This window comes from Hypanus sabinus, chromosome 4, assembly GCF_030144855.1.
Source record: "Hypanus sabinus isolate sHypSab1 chromosome 4, sHypSab1.hap1, whole genome shotgun sequence".
Lineage (NCBI taxonomy): Eukaryota > Metazoa > Chordata > Chondrichthyes > Myliobatiformes > Dasyatidae > Hypanus > Hypanus sabinus.
This window is the reverse complement of record NC_082709.1, coordinates 98,547,397-98,566,541: the sequence shown is the minus strand read 5'-3', so window position 1 is coordinate 98,566,541 and position 19,145 is coordinate 98,547,397. Positions and strand designations below refer to the sequence as shown.

The window sequence follows — 19,145 nt, the reverse complement described above, 5'->3', positions numbered from 1 at the left end:
ACAAGTGCAGCAAAAGAAGTTGAGTCAAGAAAGCATAACATGCTTTTTCCTTTGGAGCAGCATGTGGTTTTTTTTTGCAGAAGGGAAGATAATTAAGAAAGCCAGAAAGTAAAGGATTCACAGGATAATAAAAAGTGAATACTGGGGTATTCATTGTTTGGAGAGTTTCACATCTCCAAACAAACCAGCAAATTGAGCTTTGCTGATATTGAGAAAGTAACTTAGAAGTAAAACTATTGTTGATTGCAGAATGCTGTAAGTTTCATAAGTGGAATCAATAGGAAGGGGAGTCCATTCCAGTGTACATTGCTGAATTGAACAATTGCCAGAGCATTGTCAGTTCAGGAATGGACTTAATGATGCACTGAGAGATCGTTTGGTTTGTGGAACCTTATAAAAAAGCATTCAAAAATGGCTCCTAACTGAAGCACAACTTACATTCAAAAGAGTAATTGAAATAGCTGTATCAATGGAAACAGCAGCCAAAGGTGCAATTGAGTTGCATTCAGGAGTGATAGTGAGGATGAATAAAATTGCAGTGTCTAGATGCAGGCATGACTGGCTGAACAAATTGTATTATCTTTGTGGCAGCGGCTCACATACACCGGACAAATGCCGATTTAAAGGAAAAACTTGCAGAAAATGCAAAAAAAGAAGTAGAATGCATATGAAGAGTATTGGGCAGTGCAAAATAAATGGACAATACAGGGTTGATAAAAAGGTAAAAAGTCAAGTTGCTGTTAGAGTACTAAGAGTACAAAAGAGTACTAAGGTGCACACTGTGGAAGAAAAATCTGACAATGATGAGAATGCCACAGGACTGAGTGGCCTTAAGATTTACAAAGTGAAAACTAACAATCGGTAACAAATATTACTTACACCAGAAGTGAATGGTAAATTATTTATAATAGAAATTGGTCCTGGCTTTGCTGTTTCAGTCATTCTACAAAATGAGATTCAACCACATTTTAAAGATACTAATCTGAAGGCTGCAGATATCTAAGTAAGATCTTATACTGAAGAAATGATAACTCCTGTGGGAATGACCTTTCTAACAGTGAAATACAACAGCCAACAAGCCACATTAGGCTTGTATGTGGTAAAAACAGAAGGACATGATTGGCTGAGACAACTACAACTTGATTGGAGATCCATCTACCATTTGTATGCCACATTCCTTGTAATAGATTCAACTGAAAGCCAATTAAGAAAGATACTGGATGATGCCAAAGCAGTATTCAAGGATGGCATTGGAAAACTCAAATATATTAAGGGTAAAATAGTGTTAAATGAAAATGTCACACTCAAGTTTTGCAAAGTTCGTCCAGTTTCTTATTCCATCTCTGATAAAGTAGCCAGTGAGATAGATTGCATGGAAGCTGAAGGAATTCTTTCCAAGGTTGAGAGGAGCCCATGGGCAACAGCAGTGGTCCCAGCAGCCAAGATGAATCTGTCAGCTGTGGTGATTTTAATGTGATTTTCAGTACCTTGTACTGAGAGTAGACCATTACACTCTGCTCAGCATTGAGGATATCTTTGCAAACCTTTCTGGAGGAAAACACTTCAGCAAAGTGGACTTAGCTAAGGCCTACCTACAGGTGGAGATGGAAGATGAGTCCACAGTGTTTCTCACCATAAAAAGGGCTTTATCGCGCTCCTTGCTTACAGTCTGTATGTAAACCAACTATCCCACCCTCAGCCCTATCACTCTGGTTCCCATCCACATGCCAAATTAATTTAAATACCCCTGAACAGTTCTAGCAAACCAGCCCACAGGGGTATTAGTGCCCCTTGGGTTCAGGTGTAACACATCCCTCTTGTACAGGACATGCCTTCCCCAGAAGATATTCTGGTGATCCAGAACTCTGAACCCCTGTCCCCTGCACCAGTTCTTTATCCATGCGTTCATCATCCAAAGCACCCTATTCTTATCTTCAGTGGCACAAACAGCAAGCCAGAGGTCACTACCCTGGAGGTCCTATTTTTCAGCTTTCTACTTAGCAAACTAAAATCTCTCTTCAGGACCTCCTCACCTTTCCTACATGTATCATTGGTGCCAATCTGTACCAAGACTCCCGGTTACTCAGCACCCTTTAGAATGCCGTGGACATCCCTGAGCCTGGCACCAGGGAGACAACATACCATCCAGGTGTTCCTATTGCACCTACTGAATCTCGTCTCTATCCCTCTGACTGTGGAATCTCCTGTCAGCACCGCAGTCCTCTTCACCTCTCTTCTCCTCTGAGCCACAGTGCCAGACTCAGTGCTAGAAACCTGGTCACCGTGGCAACCCCTGGTAGGTCATACCCCTCAATAGCATCCAAATGCTCATTACTGAGCGGTAAGGCCACAGGTTACTCCACACTGGCTTCCCATTTCCCTGCATTCTCATAACAGTCTCCCAGTTACCTGCCTCCTGCAACCAAGGGGTGACGACCTCCCTGTAGCTCCTATAAATCATCTCCTCGGTCTCTCGAGTGAGCTGATGGTCACAGAGCTGCAGCTCCAGATGCCTAACGTGATCTCTGAGGAGGAGCAGAGTGCACCTGGTGCAGATGAGGTTATGTGGGAGGATGCAGGTCTCCCAGAATACCCATATCTCAAACAGGGAACAGAACACCCCCTGGGGCCATTACCACTGTTCTAACTGTACCCTGTGGCCATTCTCACCACACTAACTGTGACCTGGGGCCATTCTCACTGTTCTAACTGTCCCTGGGGCCATTCTCACCACACTGACTGTGCCCTTGTGTCATTCATACTGACTAACTGTGTCCTGGGGTCATTCTCACTAAACTAACTGTGCACTGGGGCCATTCTTACTGACTAACTATGACCCGGGGTCATTCTCACAACACTAACTGTGCTCTGGGGCCATTCTCATTGAACTAACTGTCCCCTGGGGCCATTCCCAATAAACCAACTGTACCCTGGGGTCATCCTCACTGTTATAACTGTGCCTCGGGTCCATTCTCACTGACTAATTCTGACCTGGGGTCATTCTCACTGACTAATTCTGACCTGGGGCCATTCTCACTGACTAACTGTGACCTGGGGCCATTCTCACTGACTAACTGTGACCTGGGTCCATTCTTACTCACTAACTGTGCCCTGGGGCCATTCTCACTGACTAATTGTGCCCTGGGGCCATTCTCACTGACTAACTGTGCCCTGGGTCCATTCTCACTGACTAATTCTGACCTGGGGCCATTCTCACTGACTAACTGTGACCTGGGGCCATTCTCACTGACTAACTGTGACCTGGGGCCATTCTCACTGACTAATTGTGACCTGGGGCCATTCTCACTGACTAACTGTGCCCTGGGGTCATTCTCACTGATTAACTGTGCCCTGGGTCCATTCTTACTCACTAACTGTGACCTGGGGCCATTCTCACTGACTAATTGTGCCCTGGGGTCATTCTCACTGATTAACTGTGCCCTGGGTCCATTCTTACTCACTAACTGTGACCTGGGGCCATTCTCACTGACTAATTGTGCCCTGGGGTCATTCTCACTGACTAACTGTGTCCTGGGTCCATTCTTACTGACTAACTGTGTCCTGGAGCCATTCCCACTGACTAATTGTGCCCTGGGGTCATTCTCACTGACTAATTGTGACCTGGGGCCATTCTCACTGACTAACTGTGCCCTGGGGTCATTCTCACTGATTAACTGTGCCCTGGGTCCATTCTTACTCACTAACTGTGACCTGGGGCCATTCTCACTGACTAATTGTGCCCTGGGGTCATTCTCACTGATTAACTGTGCCCTGGGTCCATTCTTACTCACTAACTGTGTCCTGGAGGCATTCCCACAGTGAAAGTGAAAGTGAAAGGGAACAGTGAAAGTTCCCACAGTGACAGTGAAAGGCCCCGGTGCCCTGGAGAAGGAGTGAAATTGGCTCTTGCCTCCAGTCTGGGCCGGCATTTAAATAGTCTAAACAGTACTTTGTACCTTGCACCAGGAACCATCTACAGCAAAAGCCTTTGGGCCTAGACCATGTCACCCAGCCTGAAGCTGCTCTCAAGTTCTTCAAATCAGCTCAGCACTCAGAGCTATCCAGCCTCACTCCCAGGCCAGTTGTACAGGCACTGAATCTTCTGGGCCCTGTCCTCAACTTCTTTCAGTGACCAGAGCCATCAAACCTTGTGTCCAGGCCAGTCGTATGGGCACTGAATCTTCTGGGCCTGGTCTGAACTTGTTTCTACATTCAGAGCAATCTAACCTCGTGTCTGGGCCATTAGTACAGGCACTGAATCTTCTGGGCCCTGTCCTCAACTTCTTTCAGTGACCAGAGCCATCTAACCTTGTGTCCAGGCCATTAGTACAGGCACTGAATCTTCTGGGCCCTGTCCTCAACTTTTTTTGGTGCCCAGAGCCATCCAACCTCACTCCCAGGCCAGTTGCATGGGCATTGGAACTCCACCTGCAACGACCTCGGCTCATCCCACCTTGCCATCACTGGCACCTCAATGCTTGTGGTGATAACTTAACACAATTTACTTCAGAAAATTGATGGAGCTCATCAGCCTCGGAAGGCAGTCCATCTAAGAGAGGGAAAACTGATGACAAACCTCCGCTGCCTTGTGGGCATACCCACTCATGGGAAAGGCTTCGGGAGTAAACCCTGAGGACAAATCTGGAGCTGGAGTCCCTAAGGCAGTCCGACATTGCCTTCAACATCGTTCTGGCATCTTCTGCGATAACACCGGTGCCAAGCTGTATCGGCCCTTCCCCTTCCCCTGGACAACATCAGTGGCATAGAGAGGGGAGACTCGCAGCATGGGCAACTGCCCAGGCTTGCGCCGCAGATCCATGATCTCACGAGACTAACTGATGTCACACACCTCAGAAAAGGTATTTTTAGTGATATTTTCAGTTGGATTTCTTAGGGTTTTGACTATAAAACTACTGATTGCCACCGTTATGTTTTGTAACTCCAGACATTAATTGAAATAAAAACCCAGGAGCCAGGAGATGTGTGTCTGCTCAGTTTTTCTCCAGTGAGGCGCTCATGTGTGATGTGGTGGTGTAGTGACGTATGCCATTCACATACTTTTACATAATACCCGTAGTGAATTATGTAACAAGCAAAGATGCTTAATCACACAAGATATTTACAAGATTGCTGAAATATCACTGAAATATTAAATACACTACAGTCTTCCCTGATAATAAGGATTTCTCTTGATATAATATGTGTTCTTTGAGACTGTTGTCAGTGTTATCTGTGACTTCCTAGGTGTTAATGTGATTTTCCAACAGTAAGTTGGATCAGCAGAATGAGCCTTTCACTGCCCAGTCTGTGAACTAATGCCATTGTTCCCCTTCACTTTGCAGCCATTAAAGCAGCCATTCTGATTCAGCGCTGGTATCGACGTCATGTTGCACGAATGGAGATGAAACGACGCTACACGTGGACCATCTTTCAATCTATTGAGTATGCTGGAGAGCAAGACCAGTCACGGGTGAGTTTCACCTGAATTATGAACTGAACAGCATACGTATGTGCAGTCGTGGTTGCCATTGTGCAGGAGGGATATGACAGCAATAAAAGTGTGCAGAAAACATTCACCAGGATGTTGTCTGGAATAGAGGGATTGAACCAGTTCATTTATACTCACTGGAATATAGGGAGCTCAGGAGTGACCCTCTTGAGGTCAGATACTATTCAAACTTCAAAATGTATTTCCATATGTACAATACCTGGATAGGAAAGGTGTAGCCGGAAGTGGGTTGGATGAGCACGAACAAGTTGGGCTGGGGGGGCCCACTTCTGCACTTTACATTTCTTTGATTCTCATTCCAGCAATTTTCATATTATTTATTTATTTATTTATTTCCAAATGGAAGGGAAACAGGTCTCTCCGGCCACTCCTCAGCCCACCTATTCCACACTACTCTAATCACAGGACAACTTGCAATGACCAATTAACTTGTTACCTAGTACGTTTGTAACTGTAGGAGGAAACCAGAGCATCTGGAGGAAACCTACACATCTGGGGAGAACGTACAATCTCCTTACTAGAGTTACTGGATTGAACCCTGAAATCTGACACACCTACTGTCATGCTAACTGCTATGTTACCATTCTGCCCAAAGTTTAAAACTTTCAAAGTAAATTTATTATCAAAGTCACCATATTACAACCCTGAAATTATTTTTCTTGTGGGCATACTCAATAACCATAACAGAATCAATGAAAGACCGTACCAACTTTGGTGTTCAACTAGTGTGCAAAAGACAACAGACTGTGCAAATACAGAAGGAAATAAATAATAATAATAAATAAATAAGAAATGAATATTGAGAACATGAGATGAAGAAACCTTGAAAGTGAGTCTATAGGTTGTGGGAACAATTCAAAGATGTGACAAGTGCCGCAGTGTGAAAGTATCCCATTTGACCCATTTGACGGTTGGGGGTAATAACTGTTTCTGAACCTGGTGGTGTGAGTGCTGAGGCTCTTGTACCTTCTTCCTGATGGAAGAAGCAGTGAAAAGGGAGCATGGCCTGGGTGGTGGGGTCCCTGATTGTGGATGCTCTTTTCCTGCAACAATGCTTCGTGTAGATATGCTCATTTCATTTCATTTTTCAATCTTTTTTATTGATTTTCAAATAAAGAATATACAAATACAAATCGAAAGAGTTTAACAAGTAGATAATATAAAAGACATATAAACAGCAATATTAAAGACAAAAAGCATATAATATCAAACTCAAATTGGTAATATATTATGCTATTATATATACAACGGTCAGAGAGAAATTACTACTCCTCATAGCAATCGTAAAAAAAAAAGATTGGAAATTTTATTGATAGAGAAAGAAAAACCCCACTAACTAAACTAAAACAAAAAAGAGAGAAAGAAAAAAAAAGAAAGAAAAAGAAAGATTGGGCAGTCCAAATGAGGATAAACTTTAAAAAGAAAGAGAGAGAAAAAACACATCCTTCCAGTCATCTCCAAGCCTTCATGGACAAGGATATTCTCCAAAGAGAATAAAGAAAAATAAATAAATAAAGATAAATTAAATCATGTGAAAATTTTGAATAAAGGGTCACCAGACTTGTTCAAAATCAAAAGATGTATCAAATGTCCGGCTTCTAATTTTCTCCAAGCTTAGACATGACATGATGGAGGAGAGCCAATAGAAAACAGTAGGTGAGTTAGATTCTTTCCAGTGTGGCAAAATAGCTCTCCTAGCCAGTAAAGTTGAAAAAGGTATCACATGTTGGGCGGAGGCAGACTCTTTGCTTGCTTCCTCTGGGAAAATCCCAAAAATTGCTGTAAGTGGATTAGGTTGAACATCCATAACTTTAGATAATATTCCGAACACATCCTTCCAAAAATTATTTAAACTTACACATGACCAAAACATATGGGCTAGAGTAGCCACTTCTGCATTACATCTGTCACAAATAGGGCATATATTAGGAAAAATATGCACCAATTTATCTTTGGACATATGGGCCCTGTGTACTATCTTAAACTGAATTAAAATATGGCGTGCACAGATAGATGAATTATTAACTAAATAATAAATTTTACTCCATTGGTTATCTGAGAGTGAATGTTGAAGTTCTACTTCCCAGGAGCGTTGAACCTTATCATTAGGCAACATGCGAGCATTCATTAACTGTTTATAAATGATAGCTATTAATCGTTTTTGAAAAGGTTCAAACTGAAAAATAATATAAGCCAAATTTGAAGAGCAGATCAAGGGGTAATTTGGTAAAAAAAAAATCACGTAAGAAATTCCTAACCTGTAAATATTTGAAAAAAAGTGTATTGAAGATATTATTTATCCATTAACTGTGAAAAAGACATTAAACAGTCTTGTAAAAACAAATCTAAAAAAGTTTTTATTCCCTTAATTTTCCATGTTAGAAAAGTTGATGGTTTAAAAAAGAAATTAGAATAAATATCACTAGAAAGTAAAAAATCATTTAATTCAAAAAATCTATGAAATTGAAACCAAATTTTTAAAGTATGTTTACCAATAGGGTTGAGAGCTTGTTTACCTATTCTGGAGAGCGAAAACGGAAGAGGAGCTCCTAATAAAGAAGCTAACAAAAACCCCATTACCGAATTTTCCTCCAACTGTAACCATGAAGGGCGATCTTGATCGTCTATATCATAAATCCAAAAAGTAATATAGCGAATATTAATTGCCCAATAATAAAATCTAAAGTTTGGTAATTCCATCTTTTTTTGATTTTTGCAATAAAAGTTTATTCACTCTAGAGCTTTTATTATTCCAAACATAAGACAAAATCAGAGAGCCTATTTTATCAAAAAAAATTTTGGAACAAAAGAGGGAACTGCTTGAAATATATATAAAAATTTCGGTAGAATAACCATTTTTATAGCATTTATTTGACCTATCAATGACATCGACATAGGTGACCATTTGGAAAGTGCCTGTTGAGTATATTCAGCTAAAGGGAAGAAATTATAACTATATAGGTCTTTAAAATTTTTTGTAATTTTGATACCAAAGTAAGTAAAATGGTTTTTGGCAATATTAAAAGATATTTGATCATAATAATCAAAATAATTATTAATAGGAAATAATTCACTTTTATGTAAATTGTTTATATCCAGAAAAAGTACCAAATTCCATATAGATAACATAGAAGGAATAGATTTCTTAGGATTTGAAATGTAAACTAATAAATCGTCTGCGTATAACAAAACTTTATGTAATTTATCTCCTCTCCTAATACCCTGCACAGAATTAGAATCCCTAAGAGCAATAGCAAGTGGTTCTAAAGCCAAATTAAATAATAAAGGGCTAAGGGGACAGCCCTGACAGGTACCTCTATATAATCTAAAGTGAGGAGACTTTTGGTTATTAGTGAGAACTGCAGCTACCGGGGCATGATAAATCAATTTAATCCAGGAGATAAATCCTGGACCAAAATTGAACCTCTTCAAAACCTGAACTAGATAAGGCCACTCCACCCTATCAAAGGCTTTCTCTGTATCCAAAGATACAATACATTCAGATTCTTTGGTTGAGGGGGAATAAATGATATTTCATAATCTTCAAATATTAAAATGTGAGTACCTATTTTTAATAAATCCTGTTTGATCATTTGAGATAACATTAGCCAAGATACTTTCAAGCCTATTTGCTAGAATCTTAGAGAGGATTTTAAAATCTACATTCAGTAAAGAAACAAGTCTATAGGATACACATTCCAGTGGGTCTTTCCCTTTTTTTGGAATCAATGAAATTAGTGCTTCATAAAAAGTTTTAGGAAGGTTCCCAGAAGATGTAGAATCAGTGAACGTTTGATGAAGATGTGGTATAAGCGTTTTGTGAAAGGTCTTATGAAATTCTACAGTATAACCATCAGGTCCCAGAGCTTTACCTATCTCTTGTTTAATAGGTGCATCTAACATATCAGCATCTTGAATCGAAATTTGAGGTATGTTTAACCTTTGCAAAAATCTATTTATAGTGATATAACTATCAGAGAATTCGGATTTATAAAGATTAGAATAAAAGTCCATAAATCTTATTAATTTCATAAGGATTTGAAGTTTCTGTTCTATCTGGTCGGCGAATTTTTAAAATCTGTCTTCTGACCATCCCACCCTTTAACTGACTCCCTAAAAGTTTAGCAGATTTTTTCCCATGTGCATAAAATAAACTTTTAGATTTAAAAATGTGCTGTTCAGTTGGAAAGGTCAGAAGTAAATCATACTGCGATTGAAGTTCGACCCTTTCTTTATATAGGTCTTCAGTAGGTTTAACTGAATACGCTTTATCTATCTGTTTAGTTTTATTAATAAACACTGACAATTCCACTTTAGTTTTCTTTCTCAAGGCTGCTGAATATGAGATTAAAAGATTTCAAGGTGTCCCATATAACCAGATTTGACATTCCTTCGGTTGTATTAAATTCATAAAATATAGAAATTTGCTCCTTAATAAAATTAACAAAGGCTGGATCCTGTAACAAAACGGGGTTCAATCGCCACTGTGAGATTTTCAAAAATCTATCCGAGAGCTTAAGGGTTAACTTTAAAGGCACGTGATCTGAAAGCGCAATGATGTCATACGCACATTCAACAACGGAGCTTAACAGACGTGTATCTGAAAAAAAGTAATCAATTCAGGAATATTTGTGATGGACGTGGAGAAATCTTTATCACTGGGGTGTTTATATCTCCAAATATCGACGAGGCCATATTCTAATAAAAAAAGAGTTAATACAAACTGCCGCTTTATTTGGAAGCGCCGGATTGGTTGATGACCTGTCAATCGCCGGATTTAAGCAACAGTTAAAGTCCACCCATGATCCGCTTATATTTATTGAGATTCGGTAACTCTGAAAAAAGTTTCTTTAAAAAGTCAGTATTATCTACTTTAGGTGCGTATACACACACCAGAGCTCCCTTTTGCTCGCATAATAAACCAGTAACAAATATCTTCCAATCAAATCAGTAGTGTGTACAAAAGGTGTTTCAGGACTAAGAAATATAGAAACGCCTCTTGTTTTACTATCCGACAGTGAGTGAAAAAGAGGCCCTTTCCAAAAGTGAAAAAATCTATCCCCATCCTGTTTTCGTATATGATTTTCTTGCGCAAAAATATCAGCACGTGTTTTTAATTTCTTTTTACGCTTAATGGGATGATTGACACCGTTCCAATTCCAAGACATTATATTAATTTTATTAACATCCATGTTTAAAATTGTTTAATATTATATAAAAGAAATGTTACGCAAGAACTGATTAAACCAAAAGGCGCGGGTACAACCAGAAGGAGTGACGCATTTACGAAGGAGAAATCCATCAAAAGAACTGCCCAATTAAGAAAAAAAACCTACTCTAATAGACCCCTCCCGATGGATAGAAAGGAAGAAACCGATAGGCTGGTCCCATGCTAACTAATCACCTTTGACCCTGTTCTCCAATTTGCAGTTCCATATAAAAAAAAGCAAAAATCCCATGGAAAATAGCCATAATAAAAGGCACAAACAGAATTCAACTACTATAATGTTGTGTCTAACATTAATAAAAACATAATCAACAACGGCCATCTTAGAATCAGCTAAAGTAGCTTAAACACATATTCAAAAGAAAGAATAAATCCGAGCAAATAATGTTAGAAAGAATATTCTTTCTCTTGAAAAATAAAAATAAATGAATATATGTATATAACAGACCTAAAACTATGTATTGAAACAAATTAAAAAAAATAAAAAGATTAATACACAACAGGTCCTACACGGACCACTAAAGTACAATACTATAAAAGTTCTCTACAAAACAGTTATATATGTATTAATTATTAATAAGGTAAAAAAATTAAATCAACCACGTCCAATACCAGAGAGTGAAAAGGTATAACATGTACTTAACTCAAAAGCTCCATAAACAACTCATACTGCAGATACTTCAAAATTGGCTATTGAATAATGGATGTAACTTTAATATTTTATTCAGTAGGCTTAACTTTAAAGTTTTTAATATACTCCCATCCCTCCTGAGGAGAGTAGATCCTCAATGGTTGAGATTTTTCAGGAAAAATTATCGGCTTTGCTGGAAAGCGAAGGGAGGGATTTAAATCTAATTGATACATTTCACTCATAACTTCTCGATATTTCTTTCTTTCGGCAAAGATTTCGGGGGATAATCTTCAACTATACGAATGTGTGTTGAATTAAAGAGTAATTTCCGTTTCTTTCCGGCTTCTCGGAGAACAGCTTCTTTAGTCGTGTAATAATGCAAAGAAAGTACAACTGCTCGAGGACGTAATTCGGCTGAACGGCGAGAGAGTGGAATTCTGAGGACCCTGTCGATTAAGGGGCTAGTTTCGAGGGTCTCATTGAAAAGTGAATACAACATATCTGAAAAGAATTGTAACAGATCGCCAGCTTCAGTATTTTCAGGCAGTCCCAGAATACGCAGATTCCTCCAATGCCCTCTACTGTCTAAATCAGGGGTCGGCAACGTTTACCACTGAAAGAGCCAATATGGACCCATTTCCCACAGAAAAGAAAACACTGGGAGCCACAAAACCCGTTTGACATTTAAAATGAAATAACACTGCATACAACGGGTTTTTTTTGCCTTTATGCTATGTATAAACAAACTATAATGTGTTGCATTTATGAAATTGATGAACTCCTGCAGAGAAAACGAAATTACATTTCTGCATGCAACAAAAACATTTTGAACTCCGAAAAAAAGACGTTGGGTTGAAGGCTACTCCATAGTTAGCCTACCTTGGATCGAAGAATTAAAAGAAAGCGCGCACTGGCGGGTGTCAGGCATCGGCAGTGGTGATGTATATTAATAGCGATAAAAAACACGTTGTAGCGGTGTGCTACATGCAGCGCTAAAATAAAGACACTGCAGTCAAAGGTAACTTTATTCAAACTAAACAGCCTTGATTTAAAACCTCCCTCAACCCGTCCCCATGGGCGCGGATGCTCCAAAAGACACGTACTCACAAACCTCCGTAGGTTATCTCCCTTAGCCGGAATGGTGGCTAATTGTGAGCCGGTTCGGATGTGCCAGGAAATGGGGTCACCACAAAGTTTTTAGATTGTACAAGATCACCATAATCTTCAAAATTCGAATTACATTTCAAAAGCTAACGAACCACGGGGAGCCGCAGCACAGAGATGAAAGAGCCGCATGTGGCTCCAGAGCCGCAGGTTGCCGACCTCTGGTCTAAATCAACCATTCTTTTCTTCGTTTCAGATAGTTCCGAGGTAATTTCATTGATTTTCTTTTCCATCAAAGGTATCTTCATTCCTTGATCTTTAATAGTTTGCTTGACTAGATCATGCTCACTCTCGATTCGGGTTGTAGTCTGCTGAAGTGTTTGAAGTTGAGAGTCCAAGTTTTTCAGAGAGTCTTGAATCGTAGAAATAGTTTTTTCGAGCTTCCCGTTTGAACCGGTCAGTTTACCAATTTTAATATTAAGCAATCCGAACTCCGATTTCATGTCTTGTATTGAAGAAAATATTCCCGCTAGTGTAACAGGTTCCTCCGTTTTCTTGGTTTGTTCCGTTTGCTCCATTTCGGGGAAAGTCTTGCCGCTTCTTAATGCAATACCAGAACTTTTTTCGGCCATTGTAATTCAGTCGTAAAATCCTTTAGTAGAAGTAGTAAGTCATCAGAACTAAAAGGGATCTGTTGGTGGAATATGAAATATATTGAAAGAGAGAGAGCCGCTAGAAACGCGACCTGCTGCAAAGATGGAGAATCCCAGATCTGCAGAATGGTGGAAACCTTTACCCGTGATGGGCTGGGCTGCATCCACTACTTTTTGTAGGATTTTCCATTCAAGGGCTTTGCTGTTTCCATGCCAGGCTGTAATGCAGTCAGTCAATATCATCTCCAGTACACATTCATAGAAGTTTGTCAATGTTTGAGATGTCATGCCAAATCCTTATGAACTTATAAGAGGTTCTGCTATGCTTTCTTTGTAATGACACTTAAAAGCTGGAGAGAGGACAGATCCTCTGAAATTATCACACCAAGGAGTTTAAAATTGCCGCTTCTCTCCACCTCTGGTGAAGTCTGGCTCATGGATCTCTCATTTCATCCTCCTGAAGTCAATAGTCAGCTCCTGGGTCTTGCTGACATTGAGTGAGAGGCTGTTTTTATGGCATCACTCTGACAGATTTTCTTCCTCCCTCCTATATGCTAATTTTTCAGCAGCTTTGATTCTGCCTATGGCAGAGGTGATGTTAGCAAACTTGAATATGTCATTGGAGCTGAGCTTAGCCACACAGTCATGTGTAAAGTGAGTAGAGCAGGGGACTAAGCACATAGTCCTGGAGGAGATGTTACTAATCTGAACTGACTGGCGCCTGCAAGTGATAAATTGAAGATCCAATTACACAAAGAGGTATTGAGGTCTTGGAGCTTATTAGTTTTGAGGCGATAATGCTATTGAATGCTGAGCTGTTGCTGATAAAGAGCATCCTGATGTTACATCTTTGCTGGCCAGATGTTCCAGGGTTGAGTGAAGTACCAATAATTGTGAAGTTGAGTCAGGTTCACGGGCCTGGCCAGCAGAACAGAAAACATTGACTGTGAATGAGTATATTAATCACTTATTTACAACAGTAAAAATTTGACCAAACATTCATATTTCCCAAGTTAGACACTACAAAGTTGAATATTCATCAAACGTTCTTACTTAACAGTGTGTGCAAAACATACCTTCCCAATGGTTCTGTGGACCGATTGCCCTAAATAAAGGAAGAGAGAGAGAACTTCCACACGCGTTCTCTATATACCCAGGATATTTGAAACTGGACACCAGGCAGCTAACCAATGGGAAAAGCAGCTGCAGTTTCTAAACTAACCAATCATAATGGAAGTGACTTTCGACAATCAGAATAAGTCACCCTCCTCAGGGCACTCCACCCCTCGAAGTTGCAAACATGTTGATCCAACCTTCAGTCTAGTATAACTCTCATAAACTCCTTACTAAGCTACATATAAAACACAAATATAATACCCAGTACTGTAACCCAATTGTCACCCCAATACACTACAGCAGTCCACCAGCCCCAACCCGGAGTGTAATAGTTAATGAGCTTGTATTGGTATACACTGACTCTTTAGATGTGATCAACCATGTGAGAGATGTTGTCCAACTCATCAGGAACGTAGTGCAGCATTCTTCACCAATAACAGTACAAGTGTCACCTTCCTTTGTGAGCAGGTAATCCAAGGCCATCGAAACCATTCCCCGGTCAGTCTGGCCGTACCATGCTGAGGAAGGCTTATCAATCAAAACATGTAATTGCCCTTGTAATAACCAGCATGGACAAGGTGCTCATTCAGGGCACTGGGGTGGCATACATACAGCACCACATATCAACTGCACCCCCCTGTGGAGCAACAGCTATGCCTAGGATCTGCATACCCAGTACGTGCCTTTCAGCTTCCAACTAGTGCCCAGCCTCTCAACACCATTGGTTTGGGACACAACCATCCCAGGACACTGGTCCTGCTCACACTTGCCACCCAGCTTGCACCTTGTGCCTCAATACACCTACACCCACACTCTGTCAGCCAGGAAATCACTTTAAGAGTCAGGACCTTCCAATTATGCACATAGTACGTAGGGAAATACCAGCCCTTAAAACACTCACTCCACCAGGACTTTTAAGGCTCAAGTCCCTTAAAGCTTTGCATGGAACTGCAAAAACTGAAAATATACAACTAATTACTCACAGAAATAACAAACATCGGAGAACAGCTGAAGAGGAAAAAGTAACTGGGCAAAGCCCAACAGAGTCTCTTAATGGCAAAGTACATGCGTGTGTATTCACGCACACACACACACACACACACACACACACACACACACACACACCTGCATTCAAATCATTCACACTCTATTTACAGGGAAAAGGGATAAAGGGATGCAGGTCGAATGACCCCCCTCCCTACAACAGTAAGCCACGAATGAGCTATACCCCTGATTCCAGTCTTTTGCAGGGAATCCTGAATGAAATGTGTGGAATCTGGCAGAGGACAAAAGGAATCCTTCTATGCGGAGGGCTTGAAGAATGACCTTTCCTCCTCAATAGCCTCTATCTCTTGCTTCTCCTAACCAGACGTCCTCCACATTGCCTAGGGGGTGGCAAACAGGCCATCTCGACCCTTCTAGTCCGTGCCAAACACTTATTCTCACCTAGTCCCACTGACCCACACTCAGCCCATAACCCTCCATTCCCTTCCCGTCCATATACCTATCCTATTTTACTTTAAATGACAATACCGAACCTGCCTCTACCTCTTCTACTGGAAGCTCATTCCACACAGCTACATTCTGAGTAAAGAAATTCCCCCTCGTATTACCCTTAAACTTTTGCCCCCTAATTCTCAACTCATGTCCTCTTGTTTGAATCTCCCCTCCTCTCTAAGGAAAAAGCTTATCCACGTTAACTCTATCTATCCTCCTCATAATTTTAAATACCTCTATCAAGTCCCCCCTCAACCTTCTACACTCCAAACAATAAAGACCTAACTTGTTCAACCTTTCCCTGTAACTTAGGGAAACCCACGTAACATTCTAGTAAATCTTCTCTGTACTCTCTCTATTTTGTTGACATCTTTCCTATGATTCAGTGACCAGAACTGTACACAAGACTCCAAATTTGGCCTTACCAATGCCTTGTACAATTTTAACATTACATCCCAACTCCTGTACTCAATGCTCTGATTTATAAAGGCCAGCATACCAAAAGCTTTCTTCACCACCCTATCCACATGAGATTCCACCTTCAGGGAACTATGCACCACTATTCCTAGATCACTTTGTTCTACTGCATTTGTCAATGCCCTACCATTTACCATGTATGTCCTATTTGGATTATTCCTACCAAAATGTAGCACCTCACACTAATCAGCATTAAACTCCATCTGCCATCATTCAGCCCACTCTTCTAATTGGCCTAAATCTCGCTGCAAGCTTTGAAAAGCTACTTCACTATCCACAACACCACCTACCTTAGTATCAGCTGCATACTTACTAATCCAATTTACCACCCCATCATCCAGATGATCCATCACTCCTCCCCCACTCCACCCTGAGAAGAAGGCATGGACTGATGCCCACCAAAAAGGGTATGGGAACATGTGATCACTGGCCTGGCCCATACTGTTTCGTACACGCAAGGAACAGGGTGATCATCTTGAGAATTAAACCGAGGGATCCATGCTACCGTCTCCTTCATTTTCATCATCCAGCCAGACATCTCCATCACCCAGCTCCAGAAAAGGATTATTAAAGCTCGAACCTTAACAGGGTCAGGCTGGCAACCAGCAGGCATGCATCGTCTAAGTGCCATAGCTTTCTTAGCTGACAAGTTATCTTTATATTCTTATACTCCAACTTTGCAGCCCTACAGTGATGACTGAGATTGTACAATTCACTCTTAGACTCACTATAGTTTTATACTAATGTTTTACAATCACTGCAAACAGCCAGAAAGCACCCTACTAGCTACCCTTTCTCCTGCAACAATCCAGTGATTTAAATATAAAAACAATGTGGTGTCCCATTTCAACCCTGGCAAAATCTAACTGGTCTGATCATACTATCAGCACTCCATAAGCCATCAGTAAGTTAGCGAGACTTCCAAAACCTGCACAATTTTGTCCACCCTGGGACTCTACATCTCTTATACTGAGGGCTCTCTCTTTTAACTAACCTCTTAAAGAAATGCATTTCTGCTCTAAAAGCCATACCCTGCTCGCTGTGCCAAAATGTAACATTGAATCAGATTCACGGGTCTGGCAAGTGAGACAGGAAACACTGACTGTGAATGAGTATATAAATCATTTATTTACAACAGTAAAAATCCAAACAGAAATTCACGTTCTCCAAGTTACAAAAACTATAAGGTTGAATATTCATCAAACTGTAGCGGTGTGCTACACACAGCACTGAAATAACGACACGTAGTCGGTGAGCTGCAGTTGCAAAAGATGTTTATTCAAACTTCACGGCCTCGCTTTAAAGCCTTCCTGTTCCCGCCCTCCCCAGGCAGGAATGCTGTAGGGGGCGCATATTCACAGTCCCGTCCTGTGCCCGGGCTTTTCCCCTTGCTGGTGAAGCAGACTTGGCGCCCTTTTCGGGACCTGCCTCAATGCCGGCGCGCGCCACTTTGAGAGCCGGTTCGAGAGTGCTGGGAAGTGGGTCGCCACAAAACATACATTTAACAAACATACTTAGTTAAAAGCATGCTCAGAGCATACCTTCCCGATGGTTATGTGCATAAACAAAGGAAGAGAGGGAGAAGCTCTGGATAGTCAGAGGCTTTCTCCCAGGGCTGAAATGGTTGCCACAAGAGGACACAGGTTTAAGGTGCTGGGGAGTAGGTACAGAGGAGATGTCAGGGGTTAGTTTTTTCACTCAGAGAGTGGTGAGTATGTGGAATGGGTTGCCAGCAACGGTGGTGGAGGTGGGTATGATAGGGGCTTTTAAGAGATTTTTGGAAAGGTACATGGAGCTTAGAAAAATAGAGGGCTATAGGTGAGCCTAGTAATTTCTAAAGTAGGGACATGTTCGGCACAACTTTGTGGGCTGAAGAGTCTATATTGTGCTGTAGATTTTCTATGTTTCTAATCTTCACGTGTGCTTTCTATATATCCAGGATATTTGAAACTGGACACCAGGCAGCTAACCAATAGGAAAAGCAGCTTCAGTTTCCAAACTAACCAATCATGACAGAAGTGACTTTTGACAATCAGAATAAGCCATGCCCCCTCAGGACAATGATACAACACCTGTTGCACCAGTAGACAAGTTGGAGTGGATCCAAGTCACCTCTCAGGCAGGAGTTGATATGTTTTATCACCAACCTCTGAAAACACTTCCGTGGATGTAAGTGCAACTGGAAAATAGTTATTGAGGCAGGTTACTTTTTAGGCACTGATATAATGCTTGAAGCAGGTGCCAAAGCGAGAGGTGAAAGATCTCGGTGAACACTCCAGCCAGTTTATCAGCACATGGCTAGGTACTCCATCTGGGCTGGATGCTTTTTATAGGTTCACTCTCCTGAAGGCAGACTGAAATCACAGGATCACCGGGGTCTATGGGAGGTTGTGATGGTTCCTGCATGTTTTGCAGTGAAAGTGGGCATGGAAGGCATTGAGCTTATCTGAAAGCTAAGTGTTGTTGTCACCAATGTCGGTTGATTTAACTTTATGAGGTGATGGCATTCAAGCCCTGCCACAACTGTCGAGCATCCTTCATTGATTCTAGTTTAATCTGGAATTGGCACCTTGCCCTTGAGATAGATTTCCACAGATCATACCTGGACCTCTTGTAACTTTCTTGGTCACCAGACTTGGATGTCTCCGATCTGGCCCTCAGCAGATTGTGGATCTCATGGTTCATCCAGGTCTTCTGGTTGGGCAAAACTGAATGATCTTTTGAGGATGCACTCATCTACAGATGTTTTAATAAAGTCCATGACAAGCACAGTGTATTCATTCTGTTCTGCAGATGAGTCCTTGAACACAGCCCAGACTAACTGGAAGCAATCCTTCCTTCCTTCAGTCATAAGGTCAGAAGTGGAGATGTTTGCAGATGACTGCACAATGTTCTGCACCATTCATGACTCCTCAGATAGTGAAACAGTTC

General features: G+C 41.0%; 1 protein-coding gene across 1 annotated transcript in view; it reads left to right on the top strand.

Moving 5' to 3' along the window:
• LOC132393018 (serine/threonine-protein phosphatase with EF-hands 2-like) overlaps positions 1-19,145 on the top strand; it is a 190,362-nt gene that overhangs the window by 57,132 nt on the left and 114,085 nt on the right. Inside the window, exon 3 of the mRNA XM_059967709.1 lies at positions 5,343-5,470. Coding sequence (XP_059823692.1) covers positions 5,343-5,470 — 128 coding nt within the window. The remainder of the gene's footprint in view (positions 1-5,342; positions 5,471-19,145) is intronic.